This window comes from Saccostrea cucullata, unplaced genomic scaffold (genome assembly GCF_032062105.1).
Source record: "Saccostrea cucullata isolate Sc308-1 unplaced genomic scaffold, CSIRO_AGI_Scuc_v1 ctg9383, whole genome shotgun sequence".
Taxonomy (NCBI): domain Eukaryota; kingdom Metazoa; phylum Mollusca; class Bivalvia; order Ostreida; family Ostreidae; genus Saccostrea; species Saccostrea cuccullata.
This window is the reverse complement of record NW_026924736.1, coordinates 335-24680: the sequence shown is the minus strand read 5'-3', so window position 1 is coordinate 24680 and position 24346 is coordinate 335. Positions and strand designations below refer to the sequence as shown.

Here is a 24346-nt window from a genome sequence, read left to right as displayed (position 1 = left end):
AAAAAAAATATGTATAGCACATTCCTCTGTAATTTAACATGGGTTGATCTGATCTGTTTTTCCGGGGAGAAGGGTGTGTTGTGGAAAATATACTATCTTCTCAAAACTTTTGTTCTGAGTGTTTAGAATATTGATAGGAATGGAGTCAATGATCATCCTTCAAACTTACTTTTATTTTAAGGGAAAAAAAGAAATGACGACATTGGTGACATTTCACAGCCGAGTGCATGCGCACCGCAAATTATTTTTTCTTCTTTTTTTTTGTAAATTATGTGCCCATTCCCTTATATTGTCCGCATGATGTAATATTTGCATATTCATCTCGATAATTCATTTATATTCTATTGCATTAATTTCCATGAGCATTCTTGGGGATGATGTATCTTTTCTAACAACAAACAACATTAACATATTTCAAAGATAACTTCAACACCTCTGGTGAGGAAAGTGTAACCAAGACCCGAAAAATTGACTTTTTATTGTGTAACTAGCAACATATTGTAAATTCTTCATCAATCTTAAAATGCCAAACTTTGACCCATTATAACACTAAGCAATCTTTAAATTAAAAATAAATCACCTCATTTACAAATCATGACAAACTTTGTCTCCATGGCTTACTGAAGAGAAACATTACATTCAATCAAAATCTTCGCTTTGTTTTTGAAGTTTCTATTTCTGGACAAATTGTTCGACTCGACCCTATTTTTGCGAGAATATAGCTATAATATTTCCATTTCTAACTTTTTTTCTCTGTGATAACTCTGTGAAAGTTATATAGCGGAGTTGATTTCTTGATAATTCTTCCGGAATGTAAATTAGGCAGGTCGATAGGTCAGGAGCTAAGGAGGCCTAATATGCATGCAAATCTCGTGCGCATCTGTCTCTGTGTCTGACGCTAAGGAGGCCAAATATGCATGTAAATCTCGTGCGGCTGCCTTTGTGTTCGACATCATTGAAATTGGCAGGGAAGTCCTCGTGTAATTTAAATCTATGAATACATTTTTAAAATCTAAATCTACATTTTTATTTCACAATGAAATGGAAATATGAAGAATCACTGTCTAGTTAGTATACTTAGTAGTATGCCAGGGACATCAACGATAGTGGGAAACAAGGGATAATTTATGCATAACGGGCTTCGACCGTTATGCAAATTATCCCATGTTTCCCACTATCGTTGATGCCCTTGCATACTATTCTAACTAGACAGTGATTCCTTAAATATACTGGTGTAATTACAAATACATGTATATACTGAAAACATGCCGACCGGTCACACCCGCCGTGAGCACTTTGACACGATTGGACAAAAAAAAATACGTTGACAATTGAGTGTGTAAAAAAAAGTCTAACGATAGTTATTGCAAAGCGTCAGTCAATATTCAACTGAATGGTAGACAGTCAGTAGGTGCTGACAAGGTCATTGTATCGACCGCAGAACTTATGAAATGATGACTTTAAACGAGACTCTTATATCCTTATTTCATCAACTTGTTTATCAATAGCTTGTCTCGTTTAAGAAATTGTTCTAGGTAGAGCATGCTCTTGCGAATCCATTCAACATAAGACATAAACTTTATGCAGCTAGGTGATAAGGGTTTATTAGGCCAGTTGTCGATATTAACGTCGAATTTAGAACGCTTGTCATAAAGGTTGTTGCTAGATTACCATAAACGTTAATAAGTAACAGATATGTCAGACTCTGTGGTATCTTTTATTTATAGGGATTCCGATATACCGGGTATATCGAGTTAAAATCTATAAAAGGAACTTGTTAATTGAAAATATATACGTCGTCGTTTTATCTTTTTTCCTCATGCATTTTGAATATTCTGCTTTTTATGATTACAAATTTAAAGTCTGCTAAGAACGCAGTTCGGGGGTACAGTGTATATTACATGAACTTATTTGAGACAATTGAATATGCAGAATTGCATGGAACTTAAAGTTATTTGAAAACATGATATACATGTACCGGTATTCTTAAGAAAGCTAATTTGTCCTTTTATAAATAAAATTTGGTAAAAGATAAAAACGAATATTTCTATTTTGATTACTTTTTTCAGCCAGGAATGAGTTTGTTGTCTTTTGTTCACACCGAGGGGTAGAATGGTCCCGTGGTTTGGTACATTTTGATGAACACTGTGAGAGATGCTACTGTAGCGGATTTGTCAAGCAGTGTTGCGAGTAAGTACCTCATCGAAGAGAAATTCTTCTGTAACAGAGGTAGAATTTAATTAAGATGACAATTTAATGAAAACTGGACGATATTAAACTTACGCTAAATTTCTATTAATTTCAGACGTAATGATTAATTTTCCTTTATTTTGTCTCAACTTTAATTCTCGAAAATGCTTTATTTCCTTTACAAACACTTCCGAAAATATACTGTGTACAACATATTGCCAGAATTACATTAGATATGTTAATTTCTTATACTTAAAAAATAATTTCATCTGTTTTTCTCTCTCGTATTTGTAGAGCTCGTGAGGTAGCGGGAGTTACAACGATCCCCGGATGTGTACAAGAGATGCGAGGATGTAAAATGGAGTTCTACAGATACATGTATGGCATTAAAATAAACTGTCGTACAGGCCAACCTTTTGAGGATATAATTGGTTATTGAAAAAACTCTTCTGTGGTATATTTTCATCTTTTTTAATTGTTTATACATTTTGTTATAGAATAAAGTTGATATTTGACTACTTAACTGCTTTACTTATGTTTGTATTAGTTTCAAAGTCAACCCAAAAACCTGGCTATTTGAACATTATGGGTGTTTTGGTGGGCTCATTATGACGTCACTGCATTGTGACGTATCATTACCTTGAGCAAGGTGCGATAACTTATCCAGGATTTCCAAGAAATAATCTTTCTGTGCTATATAAACTTTTTTTAAAGAATAAAATACTTTTAAATACATGTATTGGTGTTCCTCACCTAGATTAGTAATTTTAAAAATGTATCCTTGATTTCAGAGGTATGAAAATTAAATAATGAAACGATTTGATTTTCACTGCTATATAAAAATTTGTTGCTTTTTGGAAACATTTAATCCATTTTGTCACTCTACAACAATTAATGTATAAAACTGAAGAAAAACTTTTAAAATAAAAAATAATTAAAAGGACAGCTGAAATTTATTTGCACTCCTTTTGCAATCATTAATATGCACTTTTCTCTTTTTCTTGATGAATTGCGCAAACATGTTACATGAAAGATCTACCGTAAAGGTTAGAGGAGACGGATGGCGAGACATGCATCAAGGAGAACAGAGGATCAATAGCTGCTGTTTTAAAAGAGACCTTAACCACGAGGCCTCTCCTGAGGAGGTCGGAGAAATGAACTCACTAAGTCTCAGCTTGTTCGTGCTCTGTACAGTGTCATTATTTTTCTGGCACGCTGATGGCGCATGTAGGTTCTGGATGAAGAGGATTCAATTCGGCACAGGTAAGACGTATTCGTAGCGCTTCTCTCGATATTACAAGGTTGTAATAATAAAATAAATAAATAATAATAATTTTAGCTGTCATATGTTTATGGTTTCCTGGAAATCAACCTTAGCTTTTAAAGGACGCGATTCTCTAAAAATAATAATTATAACTAGAGCAAAGCTCGTTGCAAAGCAACGAGTGGGTCTTCCTTCCTAGCGATAAGCAAAAGATTAAATGTTTCTGTCTAGATTGTCAACTTTGCTAACATTCTCTTTTTCGATTTGTCTCAGAAACCCTTACTTGAATTCTTTAATTTGGTGTGAGCATGAGGTCTAAAGGGTACTCTCTCTAACAGCATTCTTGAAATCGTATCCACAACAGTTTAATTTCCAATATTATGACTTTTGATATCGGATACATGTATATCATGTTTGTTGCAATTATGTTTGTGAAACGTGTCATACTACAGAAACATAAGTGTTTTGCTACATTACCATCTTAACCAGAAGTCTCTGTCGAGACTGTAGCTCTACTGGTATGTACTTATCAAAAACCATTGCACTATTTTATGTATCTTTGTGTAGTCTACTTGTGTGCCAACTTATTTTGAAATCAAACTAGAACTGTAGAAGGAGTAGCGTTTTTAAGGAATTTCACAGAAAATTCTATTTTTATTTTTAGTAACCATGGTAACACCGTTCATCGAAATCAGAAACTTATGCACTATTCTATGTATCTTAGGGTAGTCTACTTGTGTGCCAAGTTATACTAAAATCAGACCAAAACTGTAGAAGGAGTAGTGTTTTAAAGGAATTTCACAGAAAATTCTATTTTTAGTAACCATGGCAACATTGTTCATCGAAATTAAAAACTGATGCACTATTCCATGTATCTTAGTGTAGTCTATTTGTGTGCCAAGTTATTTTGGAATCAGACCAAAACCGTAGAAGGCGTAGCATGTTTCAGGAATTTCACAGAAAATTCTTTTTTTAGTAACCATGGCAACATCGTTCATCGAAATTAAAAACCGAAGCACTATTCTATGTATCTGAGTGTAGTCTACTTGTGTGCCAAGTAATATTTAAATCAGACCAAAAATGTAGAAGGAGTAGCGTTTTTAAGGAATTTCACAGAAAGTTCAATTTTTAGTAACCATGGCAACACCGTTCATCGAAATCAAAAACCCATGCACTATTCTATGTATCTTAGTGTAGTCTACTTGTGTGCCAAGTTATACTGAAATCAAACTAAAATTGTAGGAGGAGTAGCGTTTTGAAAAATTGTTTACAGACGGACAGACAACGGAAGACGGACGCCGGACGCATTTATCGCATAAGCTCTTCAGGCCCCAAGACCATAAACTGAGAACAAAAAATTTCAAACCAATATAACTTTTGAAATAATTTTGATAATAAAACAAGATTTTCATCATAATTTTAAATTTAAATGTTAAATAAAACTGCAAAATTTTAAGCAAATACATTTAAAAAAGCACAAGAAATTGAAAATCAAATTTTTGACTTAAGTCTATTCTCAGTTTATGGTCTCTGACCAGTAGAGCTAAAAATGTCTTTAAAATCATTTAATATACAATATAACTAGGTAAATAAAATAAACAAATTATATAATAATTCAGAAAATCCAAATGTATTTACAATAATGATGAACAATTTTCATTAGTTGCAATCAGTAAGTAGAACAATACTTTTATAATAAACGCACAGAAATGTGTTGTGTATGTTTCAAATTTGCAGCTTTCCACTAGCAACTGATGGTACCTCAATAGGAGTGTAAAATTCTCTGAAAGGTATATTGTAAACATATTACATATGGCTGTGTATTCTTTTTTAGCGGCTTTGGCGGAATGCAGCAATCACTAAATCAAGTACAAAGCTAAAAGTCTTGTACATAAACATAAATAAGAATATCTACGCTAACTTATTCAAAAGTCAATTTCCACCAAATATTGTACAAGGTATATATAATACATTTACAGCATTAAAGAAACAAATCTCTTTGAAGGTATTGCCTTGCATAAGAACAATTTGAATCCCCTACACTAAGGATGCTCTGTGCCAAGTTTCACTTTGGTTCAGGAAAATGATATTGTCAAATTTTAGACAATGATGATAATGGATAAAATTATGTTTTTTAAAAAATTTACTGGTTCCTTTAGCTCAGATGGGCTAATAAGTATGCAACAGGCACAGTTTTGCAGTTGACATTGAAATGCGACTGGACATCTCTTGAATCTTGTTTTAGAAAACTACATGTACATGCCCTATGTACTGAATTCCTTGGAATCATACACATGTTTATGCCTTTAATTAGTTGTATGTGCCAAAATAACAATTTTTTTTACATTATACTTTAAAAATACACATACATGTATTACACGATCTTCTATTCCTGCTGAAGACAGAGGATCTATCTTAATCATTAGAATAAGTAAGTCTAAACTTTGAAAGGGAAGACCTTAAATAAGAGGTCAACATGCTACACAAACAAAATATTATTATATTTAAAAATAACATTTATTCCAATGTAAATACTGGTACATGTATTTCTGTTACAAAAACTATTTCACTTGAAAAACTGAGAGCAATTGATATGTTCATATTTGTGGATTTATGTTGTCAAATCAAAATTTAAAAATGATACACAGTGTGTTTAAAAATTGTCTTCACAAACCAAAACTTGACTTATTTTCACTATGCTGTTTATTCCATGTCACATCCAAACAGATGATCTTCTGGCAAATCATGGTCATGCTTGGTATCAAAATTCAGTCTTCAGATGAGTCACACCTATCCAAAAAAAAATTGAATTTTTTTAATCTATAATTCTTTTACTAATAAAAAGTGCAATTCATGAGATTATAAAATAGATTATCAAATTGAGAGATAAGATATTGTCACATTTTCTGTTTATAATTTGTAAATTTTAATGTACTCTTTCATCAATTAAAAGAAGTTTACACCAATTAAGGCAGTCATTTATGCTATTCCCTAATAAGACAACATACAAGTGCAAAGTAATCATGCACTAGTGGGTTTAGGATAATGTGCTAGAGTATTTATGACAACATACTAGCACGAGGTGACAATGTGCTAGCATGTACGTCAGTGATAATATGCCAGCACACTGAATCCAACATGCAGTGAAGCTAACACTCAACAGATTGTTTAAAGTTGTGTTTGCATGATATTTTGTTTTGTGTTAACACAGCAGCGTGTTGTTTAAAGCTGCATTGGAGTGGCAGTCTGTTGAAATTAACATGCTAACACACTGCAACTTCACATCATTGGAACACCATAATTTTAAAACTGACAAACCAATATCTTATGATTACTAACTAGGTAATTGCAACTGTAAATGCTGATTTCATGGTGACAATAATACCGGTAATTCACTGTATATATGAGAACTGATCAATTATAATAAGGCGTGTCCAGATAGGGCCACTTGCTAAAGCTCAATAGCACTTTCATAAAAGCGTTCCATCTTACCGACACAAAAGACGCCATTAGGCTATCACACAGCTCGCCATCACAACACTGAAAAACACTTTCGCACTAACACAAGTTCGCACCACACGCTGTCACACTAACACACAACACACTGTCACGCTAATACAATTTCACACAACAAAATATCAGGCTAACACAAGTTCACACAACACACTATCATGCTAACACGAATTCACAAACACACTGTCTCGCTAACACAAGTTCACACAACACGCTGTCTCGCTAACACAAGTTTTACACAACACGCAGTCTCGCTAATACAAGTTCATACAACATACTGTCTAGCTACATGTAACACAAGTACATGCAACACACTGTCACGCTTAGATGAATTCAAACAACACACTGTCACGCTAACATGAGTTTACACAACACGCAGTCTCACTAACACGCGTTTACACAATACACTGTCACGCTAACACGAGTTTACTAAATACACTGTCACGCTAACACAAAGTCACAAAACAGGCTGTCTCACTATACACTAACACAAGTTCGCACCAAATGTTGTTGCCATAACACACTGTTATCCTAATACCATTTCACACAACACACTGTCATCCTAATACCATTTCACACAACACACTGTCATTCTAATACCATTTCACACAACACACTGTCAGGCTAACACGAGTTCACACAACACACTGTCACGCTAACATGAATTCTCAAAACAGGCTGTCTCACTATTCACTAACACAAGTTCGCACCAAACGCTGTTGCGATAACACACTGTTATCCTAATACCATTTCACACAACACACTGTCATCCTAATACCATTTCACACAACACACTGTCAGACTAACACGAGTTCACACAACACACTGTCATGCTAACACAAATTCAAAAAACATGCAATATCGATAACACGAGTTCACATAACACGCAGTCTGGCTAACATGAGTTCACACAATATGCAATCTTGCTAACACTAGTTCACACAACACACTATCTCTCTAACACCAGTTCACACGACAAATTTTCAGGATAACAAGTTCACACAACACACTGTCACGCTAACACGAATTCACACAACATGCTGTCTCGTTAATAAGAATACGCACAACACGCTGTCTCGCTAACATGAGTTTACACAACACTCAGTCTCGCTAACACGAGTTTACACAACACGCAGTCTCACTAACACCAGTTTACACAACACGAAGTCTCGCTAATACGAGTTCAATCAACACTCTGTCTAGCTAACACGAGTTTACACAACACACTGTCACACTTACACTTTTTACACGATTTTACACAACACGCTGTCCCGCTAACACGAGTTTACGCAATAAATTGTCAAGCTAACAAGAATTCACACAACCCACTGTCAAGCTAACACAATTAAGTTCACAAAACACACTGCCTTGCTAACACAAATTCATACAACACACTGTCTCGCTAACACAAGTTCACACAACACACTCACATTGCTGAGTTTAAAGTAAAGGTCTACCCTAATTTGAAGAGGTTTAAAACTAACATATCTCTATATTAGTAAAAAGCTTCAAATTTAAGACAAAAACATTTATGCAGTAATGTTCCTTAACTTGCATCTGGCATATAAATTGAATGAGACCTTAAAAACCTCACAGTACATGTTTACTTAGCTAATTAAAGGTCTAAATTGATGCTATTCAACAATATATATCAACATCTCTAAGTATGTGAATGAGTGAAATTCTCAAATAAATATTATAAATCAAAGTATCAATAAGAAGCTGAACCTTACGTCGCAGGTTCCAATTCCATTGCTAAATGCTTTAGACAGGTTACTCCTATGAGACTGCATAAACCAAGATTCTGTGTCACGGTAGGTGTTAGCACAAAATGGATCTCATACTTCTTAAAGGCAATAAGTGCTGAGTACAAGTCTATATTTGCAGCTAATACCATCCCAAGTGGTGGCACCATGAAATGACTGAAAAATGTATGATTAAGGCAAATAAACAAACATTAAACCATTACAGCAGTCTTATAAAACAAAAAAAAGCAAACTTTCTATTATCACAATTTTTTAAAACAAATTTCTTTTGCAATTTAACTGAGCAATATTTGTCCTTTTTTGTCAGTAAAGTATGATATTAAATAATTAGGACTTTTTGAGAACATCTATTTACAGCGAGTCCAGACAGCAGCACAAATCCCTGCCCATAATGCGAGCTCTTATGATAACACCTTGGCAAAAGAATATTGTGACTTGCACATTGCTCCACACAATTTTTCCGCAGTATACTTTGGACACACAGTGCTTAGCTTCTTTAACATGTTTAAGCTACATTCAAAATTCATTTCTATTTAATTTGAATTAGCTATCCTTACTCATGTTCACATGGATCTAATGGGAAGTAATTTAACGAGCAGTGATTTCATTCGAATTAAACATTTGAATAAACTCTCAGTGTGAACATTGAGCATGGATGCACCAAATGTCAAATGCGGCTTGACAAGCACAATCTAAATTAAAACTAAATAAGTATCTGCCCTCACCCTTACAGTCACACTGTCAATATATAATTAAATGGAACAGTTCTAGTATACCGGTCCCCATAAATATGGCGCTAAAATAGGTGCCGCCGAAGGCGGTATACAATATATAGACGATCGCATGAGCGATCGACAAAATTGAAAAAGAAGCCACAAATTGCAAATTTGACCCCAAATTCGTGTTCCTTGTGAAAAATTGGGTTTACAAAACTGGTTATTAAACACAGTTTTTTAAATGAGAATTAAAAGATTTTGTAAAATAACGTACATGTTTAGGAAGTAAATCTCCATCTTGCGTTGTTTAGGAATGTAGTCACATGATCAATTTTTGATGTAATCTCATAAATATTCATGAGATGCGTCACTTGTGTTTTGACGTAATGAAGAAATGCCTAATAGGACTCAAAGTGCAATGCTATTAAAATTGCGTGATTTTTGTGAGAAATACAGGGATTTAACAAATGTTAGCTAATTACTAGTCATCGATGGATTGAATTGTGCATCATTATCGATTTGAAAAGATAAAATTTATGAATAAGGGGCCTATTTGGACATGATTAGGAGGTCAGGATACCGAGCTGCAGTTAACAGTAAGTCGCTTTTACAATAACTTGCCTAAACTCAGCGCTAAAAATCGTCATGTTTCAAAAATTGAGTTGATTTACCCGAATTTTCATTTCTTAATCTTTCCTTTGTAAAGCAAAAATTTCATGAACTAAGCCAAAGTGTAAGATATCGGCACAATTCGACAGGCTGATACATGCAAGTTTTTTATCACAAAAGGCACATGCGCACACATAGTGGCTTTTGTAAGCAAAAATTACATAAATAAGCCCTAAGTCAGAATTAAAGAATACAGAGTGGATTTATTAAAAAAGACAATTTTAAAAAATAAACAACCTAACCCTAATCACTCCATCGGATGCGTTTTGTTGAAGCGAGTGGGAAATTGCGGTTTGTTTACATTCTGCATAGCAACGGCAAGGGAAATAACTGCTCATGCGCAATCGCGTGATTCTGGGGACCGGCATACTAGAAACTTCCCAATTAGTTGAATATATTCTGTAACATTAAGTGCAGTTTGAATTATAGAGTATGATCACTATCATAGATAGTAGGACTGTTGAAATTACATCCTCAAATTTAAAAAAAAATAAAATATAAAGCTGTGGGGATTTACAAGGCAAACAGAGAGCGTCTGAACTGTAAAACAGATAATATATCGGTGTGTCTGTGTATTTCTAATAACATCAATGTACGTCACTGTCATGTAATCAGTAGTGTAAATTTTAAGAAATAATAATATTCTAACCTTCATTCCAATGGTCCAAGCCAATCATACATTAAAATGTCGCCGTCAGTTCTTTCATCACTCGATTCAATTATCCACTGGGGAATCCGGAGCAGAGTCAAGCGTGTTCATCCTTGTTAATGTGACAGTCAGAATTTCCTCGTAAACAATTCACACAAGATTCTTAGAATATATGAATCGGGATAATTCTGCTTAGAATAATGTTCCAGAGAAGTGACAAAGTACTTCGTAGCTCCAGATTAAATGAGTGTGCATGTCTACAAACGGATTCTTTGTGAGAAAATGTTCAACTTCACAAATCATTCTATTTTCAGTTTGTAAACCATGACAAACATGTGTCCGACACGTCGACTCGAAGGGGCACACTAAAAACGAGATATACTAGAGACCTGATATTTACCTGACGTTTTAATTTTTAATTAAATGGTAATATTGAGTATTTTAAATTACTTATGTACAGACTTTATGACTTCGAGGCATATGCTATACAAAAATTCAATTGTTTGGAACATTTACAGACAAATTTGAATCAGGTCAAATAAGTGTTTAGTACATCGCGTCTTTAGTACCTTCCTATTTCCCACAATGCCGCGCGTTGTTTACAAACAAGCGCGAAAAAATCCTCTAAACTAGGTACTAATTATTGTTGTGTACATTATCACATTTTAAAATTATTTGAATAAAAAGAAAACAAAGAAACACCGAATCAAAACTATATCTTTTAGATGCATCAACTAAAAATGTGCACATGTATGCAGTAAAGGCTTGGCTGGCTATAGTAGACAACTTGTTCCTGAAAGGTTTCTCACATACATGTACTTGTTTTATAAAAAAAACAATTAAATATAGCTGGAAGTTTATTTCTTTTTATGTCAAATGACAAGATTTTATAAGTTCGAAATTATTTCAGTCAAACTTTTTCATAATATACCAATATTTTAAGCTATCAGAAAAAACGTGTATGAGCTATTAACCCCTAATTATAGGGGCCAGCCCCTTTTCATTAATCTAATATGAAAGCTCTCGTAATTACACACAACTTTTGTTCTATATTTCTTACCAAATTATTCTCGGTTCAAAAGTTATTACACAAAAAGTAGCAAAAATTCAAGAAAAAAAATTACTAAAATTTGACGTTTTATAGCTTCCAAACTTTAGGAAATCAGCTTATAATTTTATCGTTCTGCACATCTACAATGTATTGGCTACAAGTTCTCCAACTTTCGTGTAAATATCTTACGTCGTTCTTGAGATTTTTAGTGGAAACGAGACATCAAAATTATCAATTAAAGGGCAATAACTCACAAATAAAGGCATGCATCAAAAAATTGAAAACAGGTGTAAATAGGTTTAATTACAAGGTATCTAACCTGAAAGTTTCATAAAAATCAGTCCAAAGGTCTTTGAGAAATAGCCTGTCAAAAATCGAGCGGGAAAAAAAAAATAAAATAATAATAAGAAACAGTAGAATAACAGTAGGGTCTTCCGAAGGAAGCGGAAGACCCTAATAATATATATTTAAGGCTGAAAAGCAACAAATGAAAAAAAAAACATCACTCAAAACAATGTACTACCAAAGCACTTTTATATTCAGCGCAAAATATGATTCATTTAGAGATAAGAATGAAAAAGGCTAATGAAAATTAAAATCCATCCATAAGGCATGAGAGCAGATGCAGAAATTTTTCTTTTCTTTCTTTCTTTTTTTTTTTTTTTTTTTTTTTTTTGTTTTTTTTCATTTTATACCTGAAGCACATGAGTAAGCAATATTGAGTACCCATGATAAACATTGTTAATTTTTAACAATAACTTACGACCAAGAAAGCCGCATGGATTAAAATAAACCTTGTTTACCTTTTTTTTTTTGGATTTTTTTAACTTGGCAATCAGTTTTTCTTTCTTTTTTTTTTTAACGAAACGCTTACTACTGTAGAGCAGAAAGGGAAGTTTTACTGTTCGTATCGTGGAGAAAAATGGTCAAATGGAGTGATGTTGTTCCCTGAAGTATGCGAAGGGTGTGAATGTAGAGGCAACATGATGATATGCTGCGAGTGAGTACAATAGCAGGATCTTTGGTAACAATGGCCAAATATTTTGTAACCATGATCATTAAAACTATTCGTAAAAAGTTGTTAATCTATTTGTATGATGATGTATTTGATTAATAATGTCAGGACAAATTTCCATAATTTAACAGAAGGATCCCAACAAATAATCTTCCTTAAAATTACATGTAATTCTTCAATTAAATAAAATATAATAATTTCTTATCTTCAATTTTCCAGTGTAATCGCCTTTAAAATAGATATCGTACTTCTACTTATAAAAATTATTTAATGGTTTGTAAACGAAAAATCAAACACACATATTCTTAATCTGTACCGAATTTTGATCAGTATTTTCCTTTTAATCTAACGATTTTATTATATATATATATATGTATTATTTTTGTAGTGTGATTTCTGGTTATTTCTTATATTGCGACATTGCATCGTATCGAATTGATTGATTGATTGTATACTGTTTAACTCCTCTCGAGAATTTTTCATTCATATGGAGACGCCACCACTTGCCGGTGGAGAGCTGCAAATTTTGTCCTATACTAGGCACTTACGGCCATTAAGCAACAAGAGATCTTTTTCGTGCCAGCAAATACTGCGACACGTGACCTTGGTTTTTACGGTCTCATTCGAAGGACCGGTCTCCACGTCCCACAGAGGGATTCGAACCCGCGACGTAAGGATCAACTCCTTACTTCCCGACTCTAGAGCAGACGCTCTAACCACTGCTCCACGCAGGCGACGTACGCGTATCGAATTGAAAGGACGACGAAATAAGATGGAAGGGGGGGGGGTTAAATTATACAGACTACCTTATTTTGAAGAACGTAAATTTCAAGTGATCTTATCGGATGATTTCTAATTGTTGTTTTTTGTTCTTTTTTATTCCAACTAAACTTGTTATTTATTCCTTGGTATCATAATGGCAAATATCTAAAACATCGGTAGGAAGTCTATATTAAGATATCTTACCGTACTCTCAGAAAGTGGTGGAAATTTGGCTCTAGTTTATAGATCCCTTTGGGGGGGGGGCATATTTAATCATAGCATCTTATTTCAGTTAAAGAAATCGCTTTTCTTTTTGTGCAAACTACATGCATTAATTGGACTACATCTTCCTGTAGCTATCATCCATCTCACTTTCATGTATCAGAGTTTCATTAGAATTTCCAAAGAATGATACTAAAAAGATCTTACAGTGGCTATATGACTTTCTTAAGTCAATCAATCAATCCTGATTTAATTCCTTTATACTTTGTCATAAAGATGGTGTTATTTTTTAATCCCTAGCATTGGTACTGCTGCAAATGCCGGGGAATACGAGGGCTGTACCAAGGTGAGCCGAAAATGTGAAGTCCGCTACTACAAGATGGTGAACGGACAGAAGTTGGACTGCTTCTCTGATCTACCATTTGACGAGAACTTCTGGCTTAAATAAATATGATGAAGCCTTTTTGTTGTATTCTAAATATTTTTGCAATTTGAAGTAGATACAATGAAAATTACAAAGCATTTGTTCTTTGATTGTAAGAATTTACCTAAAGCTATTCTACTGATTTAACACTAACATTAAACATAACGTCCTTTAAATCATAGTTTTTGATGTCTGTTTTGAAAAACATTTTATTCTATTAAAACTAATGTACACTACTGAAAAAATCGAGCTGATCAATGATTTTAAAAAAGTTTATTTCTGAAAAATAAATTTTGTCACCTAGACATTCATAACAAAACCGATATGTATTGCTTACATAGCAAACAACAGTTACTGTACATTCATTCTTCATAAAAAAGACATTACGGCTAGATTGCGAAACAATGAAAAAAAATGACTAATGGCCATTCTGGAGTGAATGGCATGATCAAATGTTCATACTCCATACAAGTACACCAATAAATGGATCAAGACTTCAGTATGTACATGGATTTATCATATTAAAGCTATTTTTGAAGAACTATTGCAAGTGTCACAACAGTATTCAATTTTGCTATATATTCTTACCAAAGTTTTTTTAATACAGAATATGCTTTAAAAAGTCTTTCTAAATTAATTTCATATTTTGCTGTTAGTACAATACATATTTTAATAATTGATTTAGTCAAATTAATAATAATGAAAACGTTTGTTGCTTCATCAAGGAGAGAGTAATCAACTCTGTCTCTGCTTTTTCTCTCGCCCTTATTTAGTGGCCTCCCTTGTACTACCGTGTGTAATACAGTCATCCCAGTCAGGCCAAAATTCTGCCTTCATTCTCTCACAGTAGCCACAAAGATTTTCAAACTCTGAAATTTGAAAATAATAAAAAAAGATAATGGCAAGAAAATTAGAAGGGGGTGGAATAATTGTAAAATGCAGATGGAGATGGAGAAAATGATCTTTGACCTTTGACTTTTTGGCTTTTAAAATCTTTTTTAAAAACTTATTTTTATTAAAGAAATTCATGTTTTGAAGTTTCAATGTGAAAAATTTTGGAACTATAATACGAAAATATCATCTGACCTTAAAATCAAAATGATGGAATTCCCAAAGTCTTTAGGAGTTGTGATTTGAAATTTAATAGCAAAAGTATCATAGCAAATATTTTCAAGACTTTTTTTAAAATATCGAAATTTGAAAGTGAACACAGAGACAATGTATGAAAAAAAAAATGACATATGACCTTTTGACCTCAAAATCAATTTCATTGTAAATGTGTTTTTAAGGTGAAATATCCCTCTGCTCAAAATTTCGCCATTTTTTTTAAAATTCCAATCACTGATTTTTATCAACAAAAACAGCATTAGATTCATATGAAAATTAGTTTGAAGTAAGAAGCGCTTCTTACTTTTTTTCTCAGAAATGAATATTATGTCAAAGCAGCTTGAGGCTTTCAGGGAATATCTTTATTACATATTGCCATTGTGCATCTCCTATTTAACTTTTTGATCTGACAAATATTTTGGGTTAGTTTAGTTTAAAATATATTTATTCATAGAAATGGATTGAACAGCATATTTTTGGTTTCCCACAGCAAAACATGGACACTGTCATTATATTCATATGGGAGGCCGGGGATACATTTAGTGAGCTCATAGCTTACAGTGCCTCTAGTTAATCCAGCATTCACATAGGAGAAATTACGCCATACGTACACAATTTATTTTTTCAAATTGTTATCTTTCCGTTTACTGTCAAAACCTCCGTGTAATTTCCATCCTATGACTCGTAATGCATCTTGGCTCTTCTGATACCTCTATTTCCCGCAGCCACCACTTCCTGCCCTCTCTGCGTTAAGATCATCCAGTGTTTCAGAACCAGCATCAATGTATTATCTTCCCATCAATGTACAGCTTGCCTTTAACTAGGCCCTACGTTGATCTTCCTTGGCCTTCTTGAAGAGGTCGAGGCCACTAGATTTTCTGATGTCAGCATAAATTTGCATGTAAATTAGCTATCTGTTTACCTTACCTACTGCTGAATAAGCCGCAATGCATTATGGGCTACTAAAAGTACCCAGCTCTGTTTAAAATAAAGGGCAACTTAACTGTCCTTTGGAAATTTATTTTCAATTTTTTTTTAGATTTACGAAAGAAATATTTAAAATGATGTATAATCTTTTATTTCTATGCTCACATCTACAAAATTTGCTTTATGAAGCCTTATATCAACTTATTATCATGATAATACATCGGTGTAACCCATTGTTCAAAGAAACGTAGGTTCTATCGTGTCGATATGAAACATGGAGGTTTTTTTCACGAGATATACGTGTACATAGTTTTAGCAGGAAGTATATAGATCTTTGGTTTTAGACAGCAGGATAAGGTGTGCAATTATTATTATTTAAGCCCTCAATAATATCAGAAATTTTTTTTATGTACATGCAAACGTCAAAGCGTTTGTACGGTATTCGAAGCAAGTATAAATCATCTAAAACAACTCCAATATTAAATGTGAGCATGGAGCAATGTCTTTAGAATATAATCTTTTAATTTCAGTCTTATAGAGAGATAAAGAAGATCTACAGTTTTTCCGATAACGAGTTAAATGTTGAGCAGTAAACCGACGAAAACCACGTGTCGCCATTGAATCGTAAACACGTAGTAGACGGTCATGCTTTGGGACTCTTTCACTTGATTGGAGAATGGGTGTGACAAAGACATCGTCACCTATTGAAAATTGCCTTCCATATAAGGTAATGGTCTCGACCTGTTGAAAATGGGGTACACGCCCTTTCTCTGTTCTTGTATTTCTTTTGGGAATTGTTCACCAATCGAGAGGTTTGTGTCTTTTACGTTTGTAGGCATTTTTCTGGATGAGTTCCCGCTGGGAAAATCTAGTAAATTTTGCTACAATATGGCGCGATTTTTCCTTGCTTATTATGCCGATTCTGTGTAACCTTTCAATTTGAATGTCATCCAGTAGTTCTTAATTGGTAGAGCATATTGTCTTTATAGTGACATCACAATATTCTTGCTCCCCTGACCTGCTGTGCCGTTTTCATATCAGACTGACTCTAGCATTAATCTGTAAGAACTCCTTATGTTTTTCTTCATGGAATTTTCCAACGCTGTTCAATTCAAAAAGTTCATTGGGTGCTTTGGAGGTGTTTTCATCGAAAGTGTGGAGTGATTGTGAAATAAATTTTTGGCTTTTCTCTACCTCTAGTACACGAGTGTTCAAGTTTTCTATGTCATTTTTTAAGCTTGACAAAATCTCAACGACTCTAACTTTTCGAGTTTTTGGCTCATAATATCCCAGTTAAAAATTCCTTGTACCCACTGTGGGGTAGCCTGGAGCGAATTGTTCGATTGGAAATTCTGACACTGTGACTGAATTGGTGGTGTACTTTGCATTTCCTTCTGCGTAGGTATTGTTAACGTTTGCATGGACTAAATAATTGATGATAGGAAACATAACCTAACTTTGTGCTGGATGTGTTGCATTTGCTGATACTATATATGCATTACTGGGTAGTATTTGTTGGTTAGCCGCCATCTTACCCTGCGCATATTTTCGCTTTTGTATCTTTTTCTTCGGTGATTTGGAGGCTGAAGGCGCGCCAAAATTCATACGAACAAGAAATACTAACACAGTCAAAAACATACCAAACTAAAACAATTGATGCCTCTAGGAGTGGAATCAAATTAAAATGCATAAATTCTCTGGACGAAAAAAACCCATGTCCATCTCTGTATGTGTCCACTGTCGGATTTAAGAGGGGGGGGGGCGTGGGAGGCGCAAGCCCTCCCCCCTAAAATTTTTCAAAGTATGATATGAATAATATTAATTATAAATAATGCCGTATTTTGGTATGTAACTAATGATACTACTATTATACTGCACCCCCTGGGCACCCACCATTCAAAGTATGATAATTATGATAAGTATTAATAATGCCTTACTTTGGTACTTAATTAACCAATACCACTATTATTGTGCCTGGTTTTACTCTTAAAATACATGAAAATCCAGGAGCTTCCGAGGGCTTCGTCCCCCCCCCCTCCCCCTTGGGCTCCCACTGGACCATCCGGCTACCCCAGACCACTTGCCTGAACGTAGTTACCCCCCCCCCTTAAACACAAATCCTGTATCCGCCAATGGTGTCTACTGATAATGTGCTAAAGGGAAGATTTACATCCGCGACAGGACTTTGTTCAGTGTGTTAATTCAACCCAAATTTTTCTGTTGAGACATTGAACTCTTGCAGTTTGTTTATGTTACTCAGCTATTTACGGCAAGCAAAATTCACAAAAATGAGCTAAACATTCATGTGGTTTCGCATTTGATAAACTATATTCATCTACTGTAAACTATAGTTTACGGACCGGAAAATGGAAACAACGTAATTGTACAGTTCACATTTCCATGAATTCTAAAGTTAACGCCTTAATCTACATTTTCAAAATACATGTAGTAGACTGAAAAGTATGGAACGCCAAATTCACAAAATAGAGCTAAAAGTAAAATAAGAGGTGAAAAATGGCATTATGTTTTAAAGAATCTTTAGAGTATCATTAAAATCAAGTGATGTAGGAGGAGTTGCGGATAAAAGATGGATACCCTTCAATATTTTTGAAAGAATGGCATTGTCCATATTTTGCTTAAGGTAACCCGAAATATATGTCGGATCAAAAAGTAAAATAGGAGGTGTACAATGGCTCTATATGCAGGGACGTAGCAACAGGTGGGCCAGGGGGGGGGGGCACTTTTTTTGCCAACAATACTTTTAGTATTGAAAATGTTCATTGAAAGGCTGGTTGGCGCCCCCCACTTTATAGCAAAGTAATATGAAGGATATACGAGGGGCTATCAAAAAGTTCGTGGACTAGCGCCATAATATTAAAACCGCTTTAGGTATATCAATGAATTTTAGAATATTTAGGTATCATCATCTTTTCTATCTATGGAATAAACCACAAATTATAAATTTTATTTTAAAATAAATTAGTAAAGTTTTTGTAAGCAATGGTATGTTCAGGCGGCGCAACCTCGAAAACGACGTTTTTCTCGACATAAGTGTAACTAAGATAAACTATTTTGATATGGACATTTGACATCCAAAAATCCCGTTAATTCAGGTATGTGTTGGGACACTATTGTTCCATAAAATATGAAATTTTTACCTCATTCTGGATGTGTTGGGACACTATTGTTCCATAAAATATGAAATTTTTACCTCATTCTGGAAGTTCTATGAAATTTTATTGTAAATTTTACATGGAGTATCCAAACAAATATTGCCTTGAAAATGACGTCAAAAGGGGGGAGGGGTTTCATTTCCCAACATTCTATGAGGTTTTGCCCCTTGAAAAACTGGTATACACTTAGGAAATGTTTTAACTTGCTACGGAGAATAAAATTTGCACCCAAATTTCTTGTTTTTTATTGCCAAAATAGATTCAGAGAGAAAAGGGATGCAAAGTCGATTAATGTCGATTTATAGTCAAGGTTTGAAAAATATATCACGTCAAATAATGACGTTGATCATGTGTTATATAGCTATATTGAACTCCAAAAAACAATAATGCTGGCAAAATCAAGCGAGGATGTTTCCTAGTGTATATTTGCAATAGTATATGCACTGAAAGCTGCTGTTCATGACATTGTTTAGTCATAAAAACAAGACGGGTTGAAGTCATTACTCACCTCTAGGGAATCTCATCAAAATAAGCATACGAGGTAGAAAAAGCGGACATTGAAAAATAATGACGTTGTCGGACGTCATGAAACTAAGCGGCGACGGCGCCGGGTGATCATATAATGTGGCCTTTATTTTATATTAACTTGGGGAATTATGAACGTATCAAGCTAAAATTTTCAACATTTCTTTATTTTTTGTTTTTTTATGTTCCTTATAAATTGTGTCAAAAACCAATATTTATATACAGTGAAAAGCATCATTTAAATCTTTATATTTAATTTATTTAATATTAAAAAAATATTTCTGTAAAAATCGAAAGGAACACTAATGAGTAAGATAATTGATATCTTCATAATTCATATACCAGTACAAATAGCTACAATTTTTGGAAAAGATAATACTTGTCTTAACCATTTGAGCAGGGAGAGGCTTACCAAAGATAGGGCCTTTCAAGTGAAGGAGAGTAAGAAAAGTGGTTTGAGGTATTCCAAGACGTGAAGAATCCTGTCTTTTGTGTGGAATTCAAGGTATTAAAGATAATCTAACAGCTATCAGTATGATCCAAATACATATTAGTATTCACACTTTCAAAACTTAATGCTAGTAGATCTAGTACTAAGAAAAAATACGACATAATTCAATTTGAGGATATTTCAACATGAACAGTTTTAAATATTGTCATCAATAATTTTAATTGTAGATATTGAGCAACTATTCCCACAAGAAGAAGCATTTGCCTCCAGGGTACCATGGACGTGTGGCAATATAAATCCAAAGGACAACTGAGGCCTAGTTAAAAGCCACTTTCCTGCACATTCAGTCATAGACTATATTTTTTGTTAACAATAGGACTCAAACTGATTTACATACTAAGGAAAAACTCTGCTAGGAAAATTAATCTTAGGTGTCATATCAATTAAATGCTCATATTACTTAATTGTAATGTTTTTAATGTACTGAATAGGTTAATTTGAATAAATTCACAATTGTTTGAAAATTTTGTTTGTTTATTTTTTTCCTCCCTCCCTCGTAGGTTTTGAACTTTAGATGTGACGTTAAACGTAGAATTAACTTTAAACAGCCTAATTTTATAGCCTCAGTCCACGAACTTTTTGATAACCCCTCGTAAAGGAGAAAATATTCAGTGGATGTAAATATACAGTTTTCATACTTTTGACTAGTATTTACTGATAAAGACTAAGATACTAGAAAGATGCTCAAGGCTTGTAATACAAAGATGCTCAAAATTTCAAATTTTGCAAATACCTTTTGTTTCTTGTAACAATTTTAACGTGAAGTACAATAGTCTCTCATGCACAATTATATACATAATTTTAATGCACAGCAAATTTGATAAAAATGATTATTTTCAGCTAACCAAGAGCAGAATGTCTAAAGGCTTACACAGAAATACAAATGATTATTACCTTAGCTAGTGCACTGTAACTGTTGCTCTGTTTTATTGGGGACTTTTCAAACCTCTGATTCTGGGATGGTACTTTCACTTTCATTGAAGATGGTGGAAGAGCTACCACTGGGTTGTCTGTCCTGACAGGGAGATGTCTGTTGGTCAGTTCTATCTTCAACAGGCCACAAAAACTGTCTGAGATAGCATACCTGATCAAAATACAAAGGTCCAAATGAGATAGCATACCTGTCAGATCAAAGAATAAAGGTCCAAATGACATAGCAACAGATGTCAAAAATAAATAGGAAGCTGAAGGAGGATCAATAGGAACCAACTAAAGACTAAACACATCAAAAGCAACAAATTCTGATCCTTTATACTTAAGTTTCACATACTGAAATTTTAGATAGTTCTTCATGCGTAAAAAAAACAACTCACGAATATCTTTGAATAATCCCCAGTGAGCAGTATTTACATTCCAGTTCTTCATGGTAATCACATCTAAAATGTAAAAACAGCGCTACAACAATGGAAACAAGCTTCATCTTTCAACATGTACCCAGTAATTTGAGTCTGTAAATCTTCACTTTTTTACACAATGACAAATGACCAAAAATGTTCAGATGTAAATTGCTGGTAACAGATTTTTCATTTGGGGCTAGTAATTTTACTGCTGTCATTAGCCCAATTTTTTTTAACTTAGCATTCCTGTTAATAATACCTTGTTTTTGGCTCATAATCCCAAGAATTTGAAGTGAGCAATTCTATAACTCTTGTCTTTGATACAGAATGACCTAAGTGTTGATAAAGGTCTGTGACCATGCCCTCCAATTCGTAAACTTTCTTCAGTCGGTTCGGGATTCCTAGACAGGCTCTCCCATGAATCCATTCCAAACAGTAGGCCGTTTCTTTGATGTCATTACCCTATAAAGCAAAGCAACATTCATCATTACTTTATGACAACACATACTACAAGCTAAAGACAAACATGAATCACAGAAGTAAATTCAGTGTTTATATCTTTTATTAATCTTTTTCATATCTATGATTAAGATGTACCAACCAGACAATAAAATGGAGGGTATTCGGGTTTCTCTCCATTAGGATTTACAAAATTCTCTAATTGGATCCATAATCCTCTGTAATTGGAATCGGCATTCTCAAAATTTTCCATCGGAATTTTATGGTAATCCTCACCTTTTTAAATAAATTAAAATGTACAATCCACAAAAATAAACTATAATTCATAACTGATTAAATAAGGTAAAAAATTTTTCTGGCAAAAGATTAGGAATAAATTGCATTACAATATTCTTACTTTTTTCTTTACAAACTCCTTTATATCCCAGTGGAATTCTTCCTGTAAAAATAGACATAGGTAGTCAAAGATCATCTCCACAAATGTTATATCTAAGAGAGGCAAAATCTAAAACCATATTTATAAAGTTACAGTAAATTACATCCCTAGATACAACTGCTCCAAAAACTGGGACATTAAGGCCAAGGGTATAGACTAAGCATTTTGGAGGTAAGTTAAAAATGCACTCAGAAAAAGTATTGAGAGACAAAGTTTTGATATCTTTCTCAAACTAATGCAGTTAGCCCTTTCATTACCGCTGTCAATCAAACTGCCAAACAAAATTGCCAAAGACTTTTTAATGTTACTCATTGTACACAATCAAGTTAAAACCATTTAAATTTAAAACGATCATGTTTATAAATTCAAAGAGTAAAATGCATTCTATCATCTCATTTAACTGCACACTTTCGTTTTCATATACCGTATAGCGAGTTTTCTTGGCGGGTGTAAAATTTGGCGGTTTGCCTGCTTAAAGGTATGCGAAAATTTTTGGCGTAATTTATTTTAGCAGATGCAGGGTTTCAGCTTTTTGCAGATGGACACTAAAAAGAGAACTAACTATTTCAGCGATTAAAATTTTAGCAGACTATCATCAATACGCCAAAATTAGCACCCCACTAAAATAACCTAAAATAAAATAATATGGTATACACATGTTCTTTACCTGGTTCTATAAATCTGTGGAGTTTTTTACTTATGCCTCGCTTGATGCTGTATTCAATTACGCCGATTTCTGCTGGCAAATAATGGCCATCATCAGTCATACACAGTGTTTGGAAGTTGATTAAATAAAACACCTCATTTGCAACCTCTGAAAAGAAATTGTGTTTAATTTGTTGTAATGAAAAGTATAAGATATAAATGTAATTAAATCAAACATCTAAAATTCTAAGTGCTAGTTTATGAATGTATTGACATGAAACCCTATGAATCTGAACCATAAAGTCTTTATTTTCCTTATTCTAATCCATACATTAAATAAATGCCAGCTGACCTTCTCCAGCGGGCCATTTTTCGGACAGACATCCTCTGCTTTAGTCTCAGCTGATCAGTCTCAGCTTCTACATCTACACGTTCCTAGAATGGATCACTTTGTATGTAAAATAATATCATATTTGCTTAGAATATGCAGCATGTTACAAAAGGCCAAAAAATGATGATCAGTCAAGAGCTTGACCTCATGTTCCTATACAGCATATAAACCATTATTGCATAGTTTCAGAACACTTACCGAGAGCAGTTTTCCTTGGTTGTCCATTCTGTAGCAATCACCACTAGCTCCTTTCATTTGCTTTTTATATTCCTTAGCCCTTTGATCATATACTGCCCTCTCTTTATCCGTAAGAGCCTATATTCAAAACAAATGCATGATTGAAATTCTGCAAAACTAAACATGCCCAATTTAAGCCTTTTATTGTATACAGTACCCTGATTGGGTTTTACCTTTGTATGAAGCATGGCAGTACCAAAGTGTAACACTCTAAATAAAATTCAACTCATTGAGTCATATGGAAGAAGAAGATTGATTGATTGATTGTATATTGTTTAACGTCCCTCGAGAATTTTTCACTAATAGGGAGACGCCACCACTTGACGGTGGAGAGCTGAACATTTTTTCCCATACTCG

General features: G+C 33.8%; 2 protein-coding genes and 2 long non-coding RNA genes across 4 annotated transcripts; 3 read left to right on the top strand and 1 right to left on the bottom strand.

The window, feature by feature from the left end:
* The first annotated feature begins 2073 nt into the window (after nucleotides 1-2073).
* Nucleotides 2074-2713, top strand: LOC134267163 (uncharacterized). The gene is made up of 2 exons (XR_009992105.1): nucleotides 2074-2190; nucleotides 2485-2713. It is a non-coding gene; the product is annotated as an uncharacterized LOC134267163 (long non-coding RNA).
* A 496-nt stretch (nucleotides 2714-3209) lies between these two features.
* LOC134267161 (uncharacterized) lies at nucleotides 3210-14280 on the top strand. The gene is made up of 3 exons (XM_062749381.1): nucleotides 3210-3453; nucleotides 12701-12818; nucleotides 14118-14280. Exons 1-3 carry the CDS (start codon nucleotides 3210-3212, stop codon nucleotides 14263-14265), a joined length of 510 nt encoding a protein of 169 aa, XP_062605365.1. The 3' UTR covers nucleotides 14266-14280.
* A 6099-nt stretch (nucleotides 14281-20379) lies between these two features.
* LOC134267162 (uncharacterized) lies at nucleotides 20380-20948 on the top strand. Its single transcript, XR_009992104.1, has 2 exons — nucleotides 20380-20478; nucleotides 20652-20948. It is a non-coding gene; the product is annotated as an uncharacterized LOC134267162 (long non-coding RNA).
* A 388-nt stretch (nucleotides 20949-21336) lies between these two features.
* Nucleotides 21337-23730, bottom strand: LOC134267165 (protein maelstrom homolog). Its single transcript, XM_062749382.1, has 7 exons — nucleotides 23706-23730; nucleotides 23384-23530; nucleotides 22678-22719; nucleotides 22423-22556; nucleotides 22081-22283; nucleotides 21798-21860; nucleotides 21337-21568 (listed from the first exon to the last, which is right to left on the bottom strand). Exons 1-7 carry the CDS (start codon nucleotides 23728-23730, stop codon nucleotides 21352-21354), a joined length of 831 nt encoding a protein of 276 aa, XP_062605366.1. The 3' UTR covers nucleotides 21337-21351.
* Nucleotides 23731-24346: the final 616 nt, after the last annotated feature.

Coding starts and splice junctions, on each gene's coding strand:
- LOC134267161 (XM_062749381.1), top strand. CDS start 3,210: ATGTTACATGAAAGATCTACCGTAAAGGTTAGAGGAGACGGATGGCGA. Junction 3,454..12,700: donor GAGGATTCAATTCGGCACAG/GTAAGACGTATT, acceptor TTACTACTGTAG/AGCAGAAAGGGAAGTTTTAC. Junction 12,819..14,117: donor AACATGATGATATGCTGCGA/GTGAGTACAATA, acceptor TTTAATCCCTAG/CATTGGTACTGCTGCAAATG.
- LOC134267165 (XM_062749382.1), bottom strand. CDS start 23,730: ATGGCCCGCTGGAGAAGGTCAGCTG. Junction 23,531..23,705: donor CCGCTGGAGAAGGTCAGCTG/GCATTTATTTAA, acceptor ATTTCTTTTCAG/AGGTTGCAAATGAGGTGTTT. Junction 22,284..22,422: donor ACCCTCCATTTTATTGTCTG/GTTGGTACATCT, acceptor TTTGCTTTATAG/GGTAATGACATCAAAGAAAC.